Source organism: Thermobia domestica, chromosome 9 (genome assembly GCF_964235325.1).
Source record: "Thermobia domestica chromosome 9, izTheDome1.hap1.1, whole genome shotgun sequence".
Taxonomy (NCBI): Eukaryota; Metazoa; Arthropoda; class Insecta; order Zygentoma; family Lepismatidae; genus Thermobia; species Thermobia domestica.
In genome coordinates this window covers 53,564,717-53,585,117 of record NC_137462.1, presented here as the reverse complement: position 1 = coordinate 53,585,117, position 20,401 = coordinate 53,564,717, and the positions used below count along the sequence as shown (strand labels likewise).

At 35.1% G+C, this 20,401-nt stretch overlaps 2 protein-coding genes across 7 annotated transcripts in view; both read left to right on the top strand.

Moving 5' to 3' along the window:
* LOC145694651 (uncharacterized) overlaps positions 1-16,179 on the top strand; it is a 121,624-nt gene extending 105,445 nt beyond the window's left edge. The window contains exon 5 of the transcript XR_014133033.1: positions 16,044-16,179. The gene's annotated coding sequence lies outside the window, so the exon portion shown is untranslated. The remainder of the gene's footprint in view (positions 1-16,043) is intronic.
* Positions 16,180-16,297: 118 nt separating this feature from the next.
* LOC145694649 (uncharacterized) overlaps positions 16,298-20,401 on the top strand; it is a 142,944-nt gene continuing 138,840 nt past the window's right edge. For 5 of the 6 annotated variants that reach the window (XM_081771074.1, XM_081771073.1, XM_081771075.1 and 2 more), the window contains exon 1: positions 16,298-17,088. In XM_081771074.1, the coding sequence (XP_081627200.1) occupies positions 16,298-17,088 (791 nt within the window). Of the gene's footprint in view, positions 17,089-19,965; positions 20,100-20,401 lie in introns of those variants that run through there. The other variant, XM_081771078.1, reaches the window with a different exon arrangement.

Here is a 20,401-nt window from a genome sequence, read left to right as displayed (position 1 = left end):
TGAATGCCTGTTGTTTTATGAAGAAGCAAAGGTTGCTTACAAAAATTAATTGGCAGAATTTATCGGGTTTCTTTGTACGTAACTGCCAACATTAACTTGGATTTAACTTTGTTTTAATTTTATTGAATGATATCTACATACTAAATTTGCAATTTAATACCTCAGTTTTAGCGTACTGATTGATACACTGACCTTAAAATTTTAACACCACCAAGGCGAAACAGACTTATTTCTGTCCATATGTAATATAAATACATAGAGCAGATTATTTAAACAAAGAAAAAAATGGTTTAAACCAGAAAAAAACGGGTTTTTTGGTTTTTTCAATAAAAACCATGGATTTTGTCAACCCTGGTGATATTGGTTGCCATATAGATTACTCTATCTGGGTAAATTCTGTTTTTGAAATAAATTTTAAAATTAAGGTACGTTGTCAGTTTACATGAATCTTGTAGCTGTCATTAAAACATCTTGAAACCCGATCTTTCTATTTACTGTTTATACATTACAACATTCTGAAAACAAGAAACCTACCTCCACCCATGCAGCACTGCACTCTAGTGGACAAATAGTGAATCTTCTCATTAAAAACGTGTATTTCGGCGCGCTTTCCCTCCCTGTCCAAAAGAATCCGTTGTTTCGGAAGCGGCGAAACTGTTTTTTTCATAATGTCAGCGCGAGGGCGATAGCAGGTAGCAAGCAAGACGACCCAGAAAGTTGCACATGGTTTGACTCCTTGCAAGATGAAAAAAATGTTTTATGTCCCTTTCAAGACTGTGTTTACATGGAGAAATATTATAGGGTTTCAAGTTTTTATTTATTTATTTATTTTATAATGACAGCTACAAGATTCATGTAAAGTGACAACGTACCTTTAGACTGATTTTTCGAGACATTTCACTAACATCTGGTCGTGAACCCCACAAAGCGCGTCTAGTCTTGAATGCGAGAGTCGAGATATGTCTCGTCTCATGAGCATCTCTGATCTTTGGTATGTTCCTTGATGTTCGTTGGTCTGTATGCGTATGTAGTGTGGTCCGATCTACAAAGTAATTCTTATAATTGGTGAAACATATGTTTGTATTATTTGGAAGCTTTAGGTCACTTTTCACTTATGTTTCTTGACAGTCTTAAACATTCTAAATTAAAGGCAAAGAAATAAGAAGAATAAGATCTATTTTTGAGCAAAAACTACCTTTTTCGTATTATTGTTATTCGTAACGTTTCTGTATGTTAATTCACATCACCTTTCAAGTGTAATCGTGCCATACTCATTGGATTTGCTAACTTAATAAATAATAAGAATTACTTTATATATAATTCTTACAGTGCGGAAACCAATCGATATGCCAATGAGAAATCGAGGTGATTTTAATCATCTTAATATATGCGAGTTTTTTTTTTTTTTTTTTTTTTTTGGTGCGTGTGTGTGTGTGTGAGTGAGCGAGAGAGAGAGAGAGTAACACATTTTGCTAAACGCCCACGACATCGTGAGACATTTGTTCGACTTTTTATTAATAAGAATATAAATTATAGTAGTGTAATACACAAAGAGTGAAAAGGTGAATGATTGGAATGAGACTCAAACCCGGGATTTCGGCGTACCGTGCCAGTGTGTTAATTCTTACGCTATCCAGTCCGCTTTCCAGAACAGTCATTCACTCTCTCACTCTTGAAGTAAGTCCTCTTCACTTAGACCACATGGTTTGTACCACAACCTAGGAGTTGTACTTAGACAATCCAGTGTCCATATTCAGAACACCTCTGACGGTTGTATTATCATTCTATAGTAATGAAATGAGGAAACAAGCCAATTTGTAACACAACAGATCCTCTGTAGATGCGAATTCGATGATACACAAAAAGGTGTTCTGAGTATGAACGTTGGATTGTCAAAGCACAACTAGGTTGTGGTACTATTCGCAGCTTAGAAATTGTTACAAAAATTTTAAGTCCAAATTAACAAACTTTTGCTCCGTTTGCTTATGCATTCAGAAACGCACGTCCCGATCGACTACTTTCTTCTGGTATACAATCCAGCTCACCTCCGAACTCCTTCGTGGCTAAGCGGTTAGCGTACGCACGTTTGGCGTGCGAGACCCACGTTCGATTCGCGGCGGGTGCTCATGTAGTTCGACGTGAATTAGTAGGTCCCGTCTCATATGACCTCGCTGCTGAAAGGAACATTAAAATCAACTCAACCAACTCACCTCCTCTTCCACCTCTTCTTTTATAAAGCAGTGTGTGACTAATATACTCTTTCCATTCAGACGAGAAAAAACAGGAGACAGGTCTATAAGGTTTATAGCTCTAAAACCGTCTGTTTCATTCGTTTGTTCTTAAATGCCCTTTTAGAGCCTGAATAAAAAAAAAAAAAAAAAAAAATGCAACAGTGTTCCCATAGCTTCATATACGCCTTTATTTATATTCTTTCCCTTCTTCAAAGATTGCAAGCTAGGAAGATACTCCTTGTGAAATCTGTAGAAATTGTCAGTCATGGCTGTTAGGTTTGTGTTTCCGAAAGTCTGTATTGTGGGTGAAGAACTCAAGAAATGACTCTGTAATGCGGGCGCAGAACTCTAAATACTACTGATAGAAATGTGTGTTATTCAATGATTAATTTCATTTCTTGTCAGTAATTGCAAGCAAATGTTCTAGGAGCGTCATTTGGGCAGGACAAGAGGGTGCAATTCCCCCTTCCTTTGAGCTTGATAAATACATAATGTTTGATCAAAAAAGAAGAAAAAAAAAGTGAAACTATTATAATAGTTGAGAATCTCCGCCTTCCCTCACCCCGGGCAAAATCTAGAATGATGCTGCTTTTAACAACAAGTTACGATCGCACATTGCTAGAGCGCTTATATTTGGTTTCAAGAGTCGAAGGTTTGATCCCAAGTCATATGAATTCATAGCGGACAACACAGACAGACAGAGAGAGAGGGAAGGGGGGATGATTTACATATGCAAGTTTAGAATTGGAGAAAAAAAATGATCGGACAGCATCCGTATTATAACAAAAATTGTGATTTTATGAAACAGAAGAAAAGGTTTCAAACTGCGAGGATCACGTTAGGCAGTTGTCGAATTAAGATGGAAACTTCTTTTTTAGAGCATCAGATGGTTGTGAAGGGAAGAAAAATTTTAAGCTGTGCGGAATTAAGAATTTTTGAAAAATCTTTAGTTTTCGAGACAGTTTTCGAACCACGACCTTTTAGCTGTCGAACCATGGCTTTATCCATTCAGCCACGGAGAACTCTATTCAGGCATTCACATACTTTTCCTCTAGCTTCGTTGAAAGCTAATAAAATGGAATATTTCAAAAATTGACTCGGTGCGTGCGGCGTTGACATTGAACGTAGCTCTCTTGTAGCTTAATTACAGGGTACATAATGAAGTTCCCCTTGTTCAGGAACACTTTTTAAGGCTGTAAAAACTTTGTCACTATGTGTTAATTAAGTTATATTTGATAGAACCATTTGATAAAGTACTGCCAAATAATTTGCGTCATTTTTCTGTTAGATGAATGGTTAGTGCAAGGGACTCTTACATGGATGGTCCTAGGTTCAAATTCCGACCGTTCTTATTAATTTTCTTTTAGCTACGCTCATACTGTGCATACCAGGAGTTCAATTTTAAATTAAATGCAGTCGCAACTAGTTTAAGCCGAAATTATTTTCAAATACGAGATTTGTTATCACATGCTTTTCTTTAGCTTGCGATGTTTCGAATTTGTTAGATATCTTAAAACCTTAATGTAACTCATTTCCCTAAGTCATATCATGATGAAGTTTTGCACAACGACGACAGTCGGTTAATATTACAATATTCCATTGTTACCGTCGTATATTTGTAGATATTTAGAAATTTTTGACTCAGAAAAGAAAATACAGTGGACCGTTCGATGCAACATGGACTCCTGGAAGAATTTCAAACATTTTTAGTATATGTATAAAGTACCATCTGAATAATATACTGTCGGAGGTAGGAAACTGAAATCATTCGTAGGTAGGGCAGGGGTGGCATGTAAAAGTAATAAAATACGAACGATATTGATGTCGAATACGTAGTTTTCAGGGTCGCAAAGATGAATAGTGACACTGTCAATGCTGCTTAAGTTCAAATTAAACCTTGGTTAGCGTGGAGGTCAGAGTTGGGGGGGGGGGACAGGCAAAACAAATCGAAAACATCCTATATTTCTGTCGAATGCGTAGTTTTCCGAGTCACTGACATAAATATATACCCCCAGATGCAGTATATATCCAAAGTGGACCCCATTGACAGAGGATCAGAGGGAAGAGCCAGTGAAGATTTCAGAGCAGTTTATTTGGGCTGAGTTTCATTACACTGAGAGTAAAAAGTGGCAATGCGCAAATACCAGTATCACATCGCTAACTATGATAGAATGACTTCTGGTGAACAGTCGTTGCTCCAGAGAGACATTACTCCCTGATTACTCCCTAAAATCATCACTGCTTTGCAGGTTCATAGGCAGGAGTTTATTATTTCAGGGATCAATAGTTTTTTAAGGGATTCAAATTGAAAATGTGGACATATTGTACTAAAATGTCTAACATCATAACTAAAAGAAGGTAAAATTTACAGAAAAGTAGTGATTTCGGGGGAGAAGGGCTCTGGACCGCCAGAGCCTACATCCTGTCTATATCGCTGCTACTCTGATTTGTCATAAGCTTCTCTTCAAATGTGTAAGACATAAAATGTAAATTATAAATCTATAATAGAATAAAATATGAATAGAAAATATGTGTAATTATAACTAAGAAGTAGAAAAAAATAAAAATAAAAACATTTTGAGATACAAGTTTTTTTATAAATTATAGTTGAAAGGAAAAATATAATTCTAAAACCATTGTCCATTTATGCATGAAAAAAAAAAAAAAAAAAGTGAGCATCGCTTACCTGAAGTCAGGGTTTGAGAAAACCCAACTCACCTGGACCCATATGGTTTTTACTTGTTTAATTTTATTTTTCGAAATATTTCAATGTAGACCAAGGGCCAAGGGGGTGATTACCCCTTAGAGTCCTTAGAACCAAAAACAGTTCTTGGTCACCATATAAATGCAACACCTGGGTCCTGGGGCCCCTAACTCTTAGCACCCGTGTATATTTACAGACATCGATGGGATCTCTTTAAATTACTGTAGATCAGACCGTTAGTGCAACATTGGAACAAATTATACCTCGATCGATTTGTAAGAGTGTAGGCTTTCAGTTTACGTAATGAACGAGACATTTCTGTGTACAAAGGGAAACTAATTGAGGGATATTGAAGAAAATTTCTCTTATAAACGCCCCTTCTCGTGATTCTTTTAGTTATTACATGGCAACACTGCAGACTACAGGGTTCACACAGACCGGGAAAGTCAGGGAAATCTAAAATAGTCAGGGAAAGTGAGGGAAGCGACATTGGTATATGCAAAAAGTCAGGGAAATGAACAAGAAATCAGTGAAATTATTTCAATTCATAAAGGATACATACGATGCTCCTCCAAACCTTTAACCTGTAAACATTTAGGACAAATATTTCGTTTAATGTTTCCAGACAGTGCAGTTGCTTCCAAATTCCAGATGAGCTCTACAAAATGTTCTTATGTCGTAAATCACGGACTTGCACCATATTTTGATAATGCACTTGAGAAAAGGTTAAATGAATGTGATAAGTTCATTATTTGTTTTGATGAATCGTTGAATAAAATTGTGCGACAAGGTCAAATAAACCTGTCTGTGGTTTTGTGATATCAATACTAATAGAGTGTGTACGCAATTTTTTTTTTTTAATTTTTTTATTTTTTTATTTTTGTTTTTTAAGAAGAGCTTCTTCTGAAATTCTTCTTGATTGCTTTACTGAAGGAATACGTCCATTGCCATTAAGCAACATTCTACAAGTTTCATTGGATGAACCAAATGTGAACCTTAGTTTCTTAAATAAATTTGAAGAAAAAATGAAAGGTGATAATCCTGAGGGTAAACAACTAGTGAACATTGGCCTTTGTCGACTTCTTCTTACTAATGGGGCAATAAAAAGTGGACTGGAAGTGGTTCAGTAGGATCTTCGTAGTTTTTTTTTGCATGATATCTTCTACATTTTTAATGACTCATCTGCTCGTCGTGCAAAGTTCATTGCATTAACAAGGAAAAGTATTTGTTATCAAGCATTGTACTACTGGATCGGTGGAGAATGTAACTTCTGTTGACAGGGCCTTACTGCTTTTTGATGATGTGAAAAATTTTGTGGATAGTGAAAAACACACATACCAGATCATTTCATAATGTTTCGGAACAAACGACAGATGTGTTTCTAAAACCCAAACTTTCGTTTTTCAAAATTTTATCAGCTGAAGCATTTTTGAAGAAATATCAGACGCCAGAGTCGCTGTCACCCTACTTATTTTCTGACTTAACAGCTTTGGTAAGTAATCTAATTGAGCGAGTTTTCAAGCCAACAAAAATGCCAGTCACCGTAAACAAGTTGTTTGCTATTGACCTGGATAATGTTGACAATTTACGTGCCTTAAAGGATATTGATATTGGGTTTCAGACAAAGAAACTTCTTCGAGAAGTAAAATCATCTGAAGTGTGTGTCAAAAGATTCCACCAAGAATGCCAAAAAAATTAATACAAATGATCAAGAAGATTCTTAGGAGGAGCCCTCTAAAATATAAAGCTGTTCAGGCATTGTCATCATTGGACCCTTGTGTTATCGCCAAGCAGGCTGAACAGGGGAAACTAAGATTCGGAATGTTGCTGCAAGTTCTATATATATTTTTTTAAAAAAAATCGTATTACTGACGGTGTTGCAGAGAAGGCAAAGATTCGGTATGCTTTGCTTTGTGATGAAATTGCTTCAAATGCAAGGGAACTTTAGTGAATTTTTGGATAATACTACTTCTAAGAGGTAGACGATTTCTATTGATCCCTTTTGTTTGACTGAAAGGCATATGAAGATTTATGGGAAGTGGTAAAACTGTGCCTAGTATTTTCCTACTCTAATGCAAGTGTAGAAAGTGGTTTCTCTGTTAACAAAGTGGTTGAAAATCTTCATGAGAAAAGCCTCATTGCACAGAGAAGAGTGTATGACTCGATCAGGTATTTTGGGAGAATACAGAAGATGCCAATAACACAGCAGATGTTGTTATATGTGAGGGGAGCTAGGAGGCGCTACGAAGAATATCTTGAAGATGCGAGAAAAACTCGTACAGAAGAGGACAAAAAAAGAGTTGAAAAGAAGAAACTGGCAGAAGAAATAAAAAAAAATAGAGGAGAGAAGGAAAATATTGAAGCTTGAAGCAATGAAGGAAGAAGAAGCAATAAAAGCCAAAATTGGAATTTTGGAACAGAAGAAGAAAACTTGATGTGATTCAAAATGAATATTGAAGTGTTATGCTCATATGAGCCGTAGAAATATGATACGTATTTCATTGTTACTCTTGTACATTCTATAAGTATTCAAGGAACAGTATAAACTGGTTATTATTAGTCATTACACTAAAATGTTCAGTGATATTATACCATCAAGACTACAGAATTTTGAGTAGCTATTTCGTATTGTAGTGATAAATGAAGATTTGTATTTGTTTCTATATTTACCTTTTCGGCTTTGTTTACTGTAAATTCAATGTGGGTTTTATAAAATACTGTACAAGTTGTCTTAAGGAGAGAGTTGGAGGCTATGAGGATGGTGGAGGCCGTTAGTAAACAGCGATAGCTGTTGGTGAGGGAAATTGATTACTTTAGTCAGTAAAGGTCAGGGAAAGTCAGGGAAATTGATTTGAAAATTTTTTGTGAACCCTGAACTAGATGAATAATAAAATGAATTTGTGTGTCCTATTTTATGTTCAACTTACACTGAAAATTTCATCGTGATCCATCAAATAGCAGCAGAGGAAATATGTTTTTATAGTTTTCACAGAGTTCATACAATAAATTTTCATGGAAGTACAAGTATGACTGTGTCAAGGTTCCGACCGTCAGTACAACACTGGATCAAGTTATTCCTCGATCGATTTGTCAATGTTCCGTTTTATTTATCTATAGAAAGCAAGTGATACAAATTATTCTAGTTGATTTTCTCATTCGTTATATTATTACAGATTCCCAGTACCGAGAAATCCCCCAGGAAGATTTTATGGTTTGTTGGTCCATGGTATAATAGAAAAAAATTCAAAGCAATAATTTTACTATTGTGCGGTTACATTATGTTCTTTTGAAAATACTTGTTCTGCTGTTCTACAATGAATACAACTTCCAAACATGTCCGCTTATATGTGAAGTTATCAAACAACTCGCGAAGTTATTGCGTAGGGCATGTATTCTTATTACATGTGCACAGAGATAATCGCACTTAATATAGTATGTAATGTGTAGTTTTTAAATTGCCGTAATATTAAACAATTCTTTATATTCTTTATGTTCTTGTTTGTAAGTTGATAATAGTATCACATTCACCATAAAATCCACGTGTTCTCAGTTATTCTGGAAAAGAATGGGAAACGAAAAGAAGCTAGTCAGATACACGACAATTGCAACAAGAAAAGGAATTGCTATTGTGAAAAATCGAAAATTCTGTGTAATACACTACGCATAAAACGAAACTGACATGAGGACGAGAAATTTAATCGAAAAAACTTCCATAAAAACTTTCAGGTCAAAAGAACTGCGGCGAGTGACACTGCAAAACCTTACCGTTTAACATCTATTTGCATCCAAATTCCTACAGAATACGTCACAAACAAACACGGTCTATCGCTGGGACTACCAAAGTTTCACAAAATTACCACGGTTGCTAAGTCAGTCTGTAGAATCATGTGTGGCGGAAAATTGTACACTCTTAGTGGATAATTCACCATATTTGGAGTGTACTGCTATACGACAGTATGTAGTAGACATCCTGTTTAACGAGGAGCAGTGCATATTTTGCAAGAATTAGAACTAGAATGGGGATCACAAAAAAAGGAAAAGGATGTTCCCTAAGAAACATGTGTCACGTGCCATTAAAGAAGCATCTATTCGATAGGAAGGTGAATCACTACTGTTACAGATTCAAGAAGTGAATCTCATGGCAGCCGAAATGAGATACCACAACTTGTACCAGATCGTCGAGCTGAAATTGTTTATGGACGAAACATCCGTAAAGATAGATTCATTGAAGGCGCACTTTGTGCAGGTATGTCAGTAAGTGTTTTGGTTATTGTAACTGATTTACTGTCACAGCGAACTTTTCTTAATCACCAGCAACAGTCGTGAGTTCCTTTGTGGCTCATACTCGTACTTCAATAAAAATCAGTTATTATGAACCATGTGAAGACTATAAAATACGTATTTCCTCTGCTGCTATTTCATGGATCAAGACGAAATTTTCAGTTTAAGTTGAGCATAAAATGGGATACATAATTACATTTTATTATTCATGTAGTTTGCCACGTAATAACTGTACATGGACACAAAGTCATACTCGCACTTCCATGAAAATCAATTATTATCCTGTGAAGGCTATAAAAAACACATTTCCTCTGCTGCTATTTGATGGATCAAGATGAAATTTTCAGTATCAGTTGAACATAAAATAGGACACACAAATGCATTTTATTATTCACCTAGTTTGCATTGTTGCCACGTAATAACTAAAAGAATCTCGAGAAGGGACGTTTTTAAAGGAAATTTTCTTAAATATCCCTCAATTAGCTTTCCTTTTTACACAGAAATTCATTACGTAAACTGAAAGCCTACACTCTTACAAATCGATCAAGGTATAACTTCTTCCAGTGTTGCACTAACGGTCAGATCTACGGTCATTTAAAGAGATCCCATCGATATTTGTAAATATACACGGGTGCTAAAGGGTTAAGGATCCCAGGACTCAGGTGTTGCACTTCTATGTTGACCAACAACTATTCTTTGATTCTAAGGACCCTAAGGAACATTTCTAATATAGTGGCAAAAGTTCCCAAGTGGGGGGGTTATTACCCCCTTGGTCTAATGTCTAACGGACGCCATTTTGAAATTTTATATTGAATCGCCGAAAAAAATCTATCAGCAAATTTAGAATGTCTCGTGCTTCTACCCTCAAAATTTCAACTTAAAACTAAAAATAGCCGCCATTTTCAAATTTTGTGTTGGTTCACCGTCAAAATATATACAGCAAGTTTAGTTTCTAGTCTGAAAATTTCAACTTAAAAGACCGAAAATTGCGCCCTGTAGTGTGTGTGTGATACAGGCAAACATCGAACAAATGTAGATCGAGACATCCCAGGAGCCTTACTTCAGTAACCAAATATATTTATTTTAAAAGAAAGATATAATTCGTGTTTTATAATATAAATATTTCAAAATGTCTTATATGAAATAAATATCTTTCAGCGTAAAATAAATGGTTTTATTGTTGAAGTTCACTTCCGATACTTTGCGCGTTCAATTACGGGAATTTCCCGAGCACTTTTGGATTGATATGGGATAAGATTAGAAACAGGCTTGGGGTTGGAAAAGCTGTGAAATCGGTTAAGGTATATAGATTTTTAAGATCAGGAAGTAAGGAAGATACGGAGTGGTGATTCTCTCACATGGTGCAACATTGAACTTCGTGACTGTAGACTAGAAAATCATTTCAAACTAAGTTAGAAAATATCTTTCACGGTGTAGTTTTCCAATGTTTTGTTATTTTTTCATCTTAAATGACATTTGTGTGGACTGGAAAACTTAAAGCCATATTTCATACTAATTTCGACATTCTAGGTCACTGTGTTCTCAATTTTTAATATTGCATTTTGTTTTACAGTATTGTCTAAATTTTAAATTGCACATTTTATTTCAAATAGACTATAAGCGTAATCCCATACATTAATTTGTTCTATAATTATCTCAAGCTAAGGTAAGTTTTATTTATTTATTTATTTATTTATTTATTCATTTAGTGCATTCAGAACTTTATAAAGGTCTTAGGAAAGACTTTATTATAGAACGTATGTTGAATGTTGTTGTATACCTTAACGTGAAAACATCGAATTCGCCCAAGGGAAAACACTAACGGCGGGAAAAATTATTTCCCTCTTCTGCAAATATCCCCAGAATTTGCCGAAGATCTTATAGAAACTTTAAAAATTTACTGACTCCTCTCTAATTATTGTAGGAGGATGATTCATATGTCGGTCTCCTCAGAATAGAGTAAGCTTCAGACATTACCACTCACATGTCCTTCGGACGTCCCTAAGCAGAGAAAAATTGAGGAAAATAGAGATTTTTGTGAAAAAATTCAAATCTTTTTTTTTTTTTTTTTAATTTTGGGGCCCTCTGGCGCGATCCTGGATAAACATACAGATCTGGAAATCACTTGCGAAAATAGTACTTGTGGTACTAACAGGGTTGGACCCACCTGAAAAAACCCACCTGGGTTTTTGACCTATTTGTTAGTATATTATTGATACAACTAAGGTGATCACATTGCAAGTGATTTTTATCAGATTTTAGACTTTCCTTAGGCGAATTAGAGGCTTTCACGTTAAGGTATACAACAACATTCAACATTAAGACCTTTATAAAGTTCTGAATGCACTAAATGAATTAAAAAAAAAAAAAAAAAAAAAAAAAACTTAGCTTGACATAGTTATAGAACAAATTAATGTATGGATTATGCTTATAGCCTATTTAAAGTAAAATAACCAATTTTGTACTTTATAAAATATTTTCCGTGAATAGTATGCTCGTCGACTTGGCGACACCGAGGGACATTATCACTCATACGTTTGACGGGTTTAAGGTCATAGGTGCCGGTACTAATAGTACATATGTAAATACATTAGTAAAACTATTAATATTATTTCTTACCTTTGATGTAAAACACAAGGTTCTTCAACTAAAATTTGGTTTTCCAACAATAACAGTTTAGTTCAGTCATTTGTTGCTACTCTTCAAATAAGCATTCTGTAGAATCAACACCAGCAATAGCGTAAAAATTCTTGTCAAATTTAAGAACCTTACTACTCGGGGTTCCGAAGACTATGTAACGCTTACTATTTCAAGTGCTGAGTTCAAATTTCCGTAGTAGCGGAAGTTTTGGTGTACACGCCGTGAAAGAAGTGCTCGGGAAATTCCCGAATTAACCGCAAAAGGATCGGAAATGAATACTTCAACAATAAAACTATTTATTTTACGCTTAAGCCTGCTATACGTCCCGTAAGAAACGGGAATGTCCCGTTTTTGGGCCCGTATTTTAACTCTGTTCCATTTCTGCTATCAATATCAGCTTATTCGAAAAGTGAAAAACAAAAAAATTCTGACATTGGCTAGGAATCCTGTAAATAGTGAATGAACAGTACGCTGTTGCATGTAACAGTTTCGAGGAAGTTATAACACCACCCTGTTCGACTTGATAGCGAGCGAAATTTGCAATGCTACTTTTTCCATTGCACTTGATTGAACTCGGATACTCTCCGGATAATAATAATAATAATAATAATAATAAAAAGATGGCTTTGAGTGTTTTTATATTTACAAAAACAGGGAAGATGACTAATCTTTTCTTCAGCAACACATTAGATAAGTTAACAAGAATTAAAATCTATTTCAGAGGCTAGGGGCACAGAATTGTGCTTTGGTCCAGGTCTTAGAAAAATGTAAATCTGGTCCTGACAATTACACACGACACAAGGAGAAAAATCAGCTTTTCATCAGATTAAACTCACGAACGTAATTTTGGCAAATACAGCCATGTAAATAAATATTGCTAGACGCGCAAAATATTGAATGTAGATTGTACCACTGATTTAAATAATTTGCATATTGTGTTCCTGTAAAGCATTTTTATAGCACATCTTAAGTTTTTAGGCATCTTCGTACGATTAATTGCAGAGTACGAACAAAGAAAAGCAGCTGCTGCTTAGTGAACTTTCGCCTATTATATTTTTTAAAAAAATAATAAATAAAATGAAATCTTTTAGTTTTAGTCTCACGGTTATGCCTGCTCAACGTGACGGTGATGATGAGAAATAAATGAAATGACGGAATGAAGAAAGTGGGAGGAAACGTGAGAATCCCGAAAAAACACGCACAAGATGTTTGTCCACTAGAAAGCTCACTTGGCGCGAGCTGGGATCAAACTAGGAACCCCATGCACTAGAGGTGAACGCTCTACCACTGAGCCACCGCGGCCTATTAAACTTTTGTTCATAACCAGACTACAGTTCATTGCATTGTATTGGAAAGTTGAGGGGGGGGGGGGGAATCTGAGGTGTCCCGTATTCTCATGGAGAAAATATGGCAGGTTTATTTACGCTGGAAGATGTTAATTTCATATAAGACATTTTAAAACATTTATTTATTTCATACAACATGAATTGTATCTTTTTTTTTAATTAATAGACCCCTTTTGGTATTCATATTTGGCGAACATCAGTCAGGCTTCTGAATGACTCTATCTACATTTGTTCGTTTGTCTGCCGAGCTCCTTCATGACTATGCGGTTAGTGTACGCGTCTTTGGTGTGGGACCCGGGTTTGCTTCCCGGAGGGAGCTCATGTGGTTCGGATTCCACGTTAATCAGTAGGCCCCGTCTCATATAGCCTCGCTGCTGAAAGGGACGTTAAACACAAAATCAATTCAACTCGTTTGTCTGCCTCTACCACACACACTACAGGATAAAACTTTCGGCCTATTAAGTTAAAATTTTCAGAATACAAGCACGAGACACTCTAAATTTCCTGTATAGATTTTGGCGGTATACCGACATAAAATATCAAAATGGCGGCCGTTTTATCAAAACAGCGAGTATCCACGCTACGAAGCGCAATTTTCAGTCTTTTAAGTTGAAATTTTTGACGCTGGAAGCACGAGATATGCTAAATTGGCTGTATAGATTTTCTCCGTGATCGAATGTAAACTTTCAAAATGGCGGACATTTTTTTTTCAAAACAACAGTAAGTAGAAAATTGTTGCAAGTTGTGACAATGACAATCTTGAAATATAAATCACATTTTAACACTTTTACCCCAAAGACATTGAAATATTTCGAAAAAACCCGATTAAACCCGAAAAAACTCAATTAAACCCGAAAAAACCATATGGATCCAGGTGGGTTGGGCTTTTTCAAACCCTGAGTACTAATGACTTGTAACAATTACCAATCTCCTATCTTCAATACTAAGGGCGTGAAAAATATTTTCCCATGTGGGAAAAGTGCGCAAAGCGCTCCAAATTACAGTAGCAACAAAAAGGATATTATGTAAAAAAAACAAAAAATCCCTGACACGTCCCTAATTATCGTAGAATAATGATTCATACGTCGTTTTGTTCAGAATCGAGTAGGCTTTCAGAAAGTATCACTCAGATGTCCCTATCGTGTACCCGAGCGGAGAAATAATCGCGAAAGTGGGATTTTTGGTCAAGATTTTTTTTTTTTTTTTTTTTTTACCCTTTAGCCCCTCCAAACTCCCTTTCTGTGTTGACGAAGAGATCAGAAAAAAATTCAGATAAAAACTAAAGGATCCACTGATTGTGTAAAACTTCAGAAATCTAGGGTTAAAGAGCTCACCAAAAAATGTTGAAGTTAGACCTCACTAAAAAAGGGAATTTGTAACGTGATGACGTCATACATCCCTATGTTTCGACGCTTGGAAGCGTATAGACCCTTCCAAGGCTTTCTTCAATGCCTCCTCTCTTGTAGAATAAAAAAAATCCGGAACTAAATAGCTTTCTTAGTTCTCTTTTAATCAAATTTTGAAGACACTATCCTTTCGTAGTAAAAACTACGATATATTTTAAAAGGGTTAAACATTTCCAAAAAATCAAGCATATGGTTCGCAGATCTGAAACTTATTTGGGCATTGTCTACTATCTAGTCTATATGTTGACAAGAAATTGAAGATGGGTCTCAGTTGTTTCGTTTCAAAATGTACGTTCCAAAATTGCCATTTCTAGGTTTCCAACCTCAATGTTCAGAGCTTTTACTTCGGCCTTCTAAAGTACGTCTTAATGTGCACAGAACATTTGTTGTTGTACGTTTAATTATTTTTCATATGGTTTTGGTTTGAACTCATTATCTTTAAAACCTAAAAAGTTACAGCTTTTATCGGAATCCTCTGAAATGTTCAAAATATCCTTAGGCGCCTATACAAAATGGCCGCTATCATAAAATTTGAAAAACTAAAATATAAATGAATACTCGTTTTCCACTCCCTGAATGTGGTACAAACTTAGGTAAAAATAATAATAATAATAATAAGCTCAGTTTTGTCAGCAACCATCATTGGTCGATTTTATTTGGATTACCCGGGGAGCGAATTTGAATTATATAAGGACTATGAACTCTAAACAAAAGACAGAGATAATGATTGGAGTAATATAATCACAAACTTCATCCACTAAAGTTAAGCTTATAAACAAAATGTATTTCTTTCAAAATTACGCTTATACATAGTTTTCAGTCAGATATAAAATCACCAAATTTTTACTATGGTGATTTTTGTAGTTGGAGTTTCTGTGTTAATTCTCAGAATAGTTCTAATCTGATCGTCGGAAGTTTTTCTTTCTTTCTTTCTTTCTTTCTTTCTTTATTTATTTATTTATTTATTTATTTATTGATGGAGTACCTTTTTATACTTTGAGTGGAAATTTATCCAAAATTGGTATGTTGAAGAGATTGAAAGTGTTTGTGGACGTAAGATGAAAAAACAGTGTAATAGGTTAGGGCGTGAATACATAATAGTGTTTATGTATTAGGTTATTTTTTCTTCGTTTAATTAAGTGACTATTTATTTATAGTGAGAAATAAAATGTAACTTATTTCTTTCATATTAAATAATAAAATAGCCTTGTTCTACTAAGGAATTAAAATAAAGTTTTCGCAATATTTAGAGAGAACCAATTGTTGTTATTGGGAACATTTGGTTAGTAAGGTTGAAGTGTACGATACTTACTTGAATTTACACATATTTAGAATGCTATTTTTCCTCATCTATGGACGTTAGGTAAAAGAACAGTTGAAAATTAATCATAGTAAAGAGAGAGAATACTGAAATATTTTATATGTATATTTGCAGGTTAAATATAGCCAAAGAAGAGCCAATGATGACACCTTAGAGGATGATGCGTCATTGAAAGAGTGACTCGAAACGCAACAACGCAAAAAGTAATCGACCTGTTTTACCTGTGCATGAATTCAAATATCTAAGTTCTGATTCTGAGAATTATAGATCAGCATTGAACGTATTGAATTGTGAAAACAACAACAAATTTGGTGCCTGTTTCTGAAAAATATGAAGCAGTAAACGCTACAAAGGTCGAAGTGAGCGAAATGGATTCCAGTAGAGAAAGTGATAAATCGAGCACTTTGCTCATAGGAAAACAGAACGTGGATGTGGTTAATGATGTATTGAATTTACTTCAAACTTCTATCAATTCACTGATCAAACAGGAACCAGTGACAGAGGAAAGTATTGAACAGTTGAATCATGGGAACATTCCATCCCGAAATTCAGAAACTGAACATTGTGTTAATTCAATAAAAGTTGAAGTGCCCTCTCTTGATAAATCTGTATCTTCTGTAAAATGCGATGGAATGTCAGTTAATGTTGTTAGTACATCCGAGAGTGGGCAAATGATAACATCGAAAGACGAAGATAACCATGTTTCAAAAGTTGATGGCGACAAAACTGACGATTTTGACACATTGATGACACATTTAGAAGATGTTTGTCTCCCAGTTGCAGATGACAGTAATAAGAATAATGTAAAAGTTGAACAATTAGTAAATGAACTTGAACAGATTGTTAAATGCCAGGAGGGTAAGGAAATACACCTGAGGGAGGATGCAGAAAGAAATACACCTGAGAGCAGCAGTAGCTTTGAGAAGAGAACGGACGCAAATACCCATGACAGTGGTGAAGCAGGGGTATCTGGTATGGTGGTTTCTAAGCCTAAAGGATCACATAAATCTGATAATGCAAGCCAGCGATCTATTCGGTCAAATAAAATGCAGACAAGACAAGGCAATATTTTAGAAGAAGAAGAATCAAATTTCACATATGTAGTAAGACATATTACGGTTGACGAAATGATGGATAACTACAAATACATCTCTTCAAAGTAAGTGATTTTATTTTTTATAATTTCAACAATATAAATATTGGTTAAAGCAAGAAAAGTCAATCGAAATCTGTTAACGCATATTTTGACCATTACTAAAGTTGGCGTTGTTGTTTATTGACCAATATTGTCTTTTCTTGCTATCTTCTGTTAGAACTGAGATACGGAAAGTTAAAAAAAAATTTTCTTTCAAATGCAGGGTGTTGAGACTGCAAATTGACCAATCTTTCTATTGTACAACATGTTATTACAAACAAAATTATTTTATTTTTTTTAAAGAAAATATTGTTTATTTCTTAAAAATTTTCAGAGGAATTCAAAACTTGGATTTGATTTGTGATGCCTAGAAAAAGTTAGGAAATTGTCTGAAGCGTATGGCAATACGTCAGTACTCTTTCAAAGCACACATTGATAAAACATCAGTGATTTATATTTAAAAAAAAAAAAAAAAGTCGTCTCCAGTTCTGGGCCAAGAAATATGCTCAAGATCACATTCTCACTTCTTTACTTGAAGAAGGGTAACACTGTAGACGAATATGGTAAGACTTGAAAAGGAATAAACTAGTTTACACTGAAAAGAATCTGATTAATGTTTAGTCAAGAATGGAATATTAACATGATTTATCACTCGTGTAAACCTCACTAGACTAGGGCCATCGTAACCTGAGCTCTGACAGATCTAACATCGTGTAAGTTGACGACAGTGTTGCGAACCGTCATAGCAAGAAGAATCAAAACGACCACATGACAGAACGATAAAGGAATCGAATTACTTTATTACTGATTGAATCAGATTATAAGTTGAAATATTTACAAACTAGATATTTTTTAAAAAAATAATCGTACTTCACTTTACTCCTCAACATTCCAGCACAACGTAGTTCCACTAGGCCTAAAGTTATTGCCACAATAATGAATACTTTTTTCTTTTTCCACTTATTGACACAACTCTGTCCTTTTGACAAATTTGCTACGTACTAAATAGAAGTAGAGTTACATGGAATAACAACCGGTCCACCTCCCTATCGCCGCAGGGAGTAGGTTTTCGTGGAATTGAAAGGGAAGAGGGTAGCGAGTCTGTATGACTCTTCTAAAGTTCAAAGGCAATGAACCATTATTTGGAATGTCAGGCTGAAATGAGTATAATTTCTAATGATCTTTGTAGGAAATTTGTTGACATAAGGAAAAAATGTACCTACATACTCTATATATTACAGAGATTGTTATAATGAGCTTTTCATAAGGACTGATTTAGAAACTGAGTGGTTGGAAAGTAACGAACGTGATCCAGCTATGTTTGTCTTTTCGTAGAAGACATTTTGTCACCAATATGTGAAGGGGAAAATCGGTTTAGACCCACAAAAATACATTTGGAAACACTAGGTTGTTTCCATGGTAACCGAACAGTGTTGTCGCATTTATACCTACTCATTACTGTGAAAGTTTTTGTGTTGTCAGGTTGTTTTGATTTTTTGTGCTATCATCTCAGTGCATTGGTGTGAATATTGTGTTGTTATTTTCATTCATCAGTGGAACATAGTTTGTATTCGTATTATTCACATAGACCTAAAATATAAATTTAGTATGTGTATGTGTGTATGTTTGTGTTTATGAACACAATGCCTGAAGTGCGGAAAGGGGGTGCCCTTGACAAGTCAGGCACGGGAATTTGTTTGAGTTTTACGTCCCATGGTTATGCCGGTTAGGCTAAAGGAGAACGGGAATTTGTGTTTAATCTTAGGGAATATTTGTAGAAAGAACGTAACGACGGTCCTTTATTCCCATTGAATAAGGTGATTGAAAGAGTAGATTCAGCTTTATACATTAGCCCTACAACTGTGAAAAGAATCACAAAAGAGAAGTGCCTGAAAGACCTCGCTGAACCGACGGAAATTTTATCCACCCTAGGAAAAAAGCGTAAGATTTCTACAGTAAATGGAATTAAATTATCTACAATTTAAAGCCATTCTCTAACGTAAGTAGTTTTCATTTAAAAGAAAAAAAAAGATATAACATTATGGGTCTTAGCAGAGTCGTTCTGACGCGTGTTTAGTGTCATACTAAAGAGTTGAACTGATTTTGAGTTTAACATCTCTTTCAACAGCGAGGCTATATGAGACGTGGACCTACTGATTAACGTGTAATCCGAACCACATGAGCTCCCGGCGGGAATAGAACCGGGGTCTCCCATGCCAAAGGCGTACGCTAACCGCTTAGCTACGAAGAAGCCCGATCTCATACTAAAGAGTTCGACTAACATATGTTTCCATGCAGTAGTCAGGCATTTAGTATGACGCTAATCATATGTCAAAACGACTCTGCATAAGGCCCTATGTGTTTAGAAGTAACGGTTGTTTTAACGCAATACTAATTTGTTTGTTTCTTTTGTCTAATACTTTCGTCAGGCATAATGTTAAATAATATTTTTGTTGTAATACATATATGATTCATTTCCACAAAATGTGCCCCTTGTTATATTTATATTGTTACAGAAGATAAATGTGGCAACCGCGCTTGATCGCACGTGAGAGTTGTCAGAGCTCTTCTTAGCGCGGCCTTACTCTAACAAGTATCTTGCACAGTTCCAAGGTACACAGATGTAGCTTTCAAATCCAAATTTGGTAATATATACCAAAAACTACTAATGAAGAGTATTTCTCACTGAGTAACACAGCTTGAACTTAATTTCACGAAAAATTGCAGAATAAATGTATAGATATAAGAGTGACAATTTATATTCGTGTTAGTGAGATACTCTGAATTAATGTTTTTGGTGTTCGCTGTTTAAATATTCAATAGAAATGAGAAGTGCATAAATGGATCTTTGACCTGTAAAATACTTGCCTGTCTTTTTTACACATTAACATTTTGTTTCAGGTAAACGCTAATCGTTTCAAGTTGACCATTTCATTATCTTTATGTAGTGGTGCAGTGTTTACCTCATTTCGTACGTCCCATGAAACATGTTCATTCGCCTAGGGGCCATACTTTTCAATGTATCCCCATCAGAATTGGAATTTAAAAAAAAAAAAAATAAATAAGATCCTCTAAGGAGATTTGTGAGGATTTTTTGTCCTACCCCGAAAAATAGGGTAGTTTACTAAACTCGGTAAAAAAAAAGTGATTTCTCGAAAACAGTTTTAACAATGTTATTATTTCATTAACAACCCTGTTATATGTGTCATGGTCTGGAAAGAATCTACAAAGGATAGGTTATTCTTTGAGTGAGTTCCTTTTAGATGATTTTCTCAGAAACAACTCAGAAGATTTAGTTCATATTTCGTAAATAAATATTTCGTTAATAACCTGATAT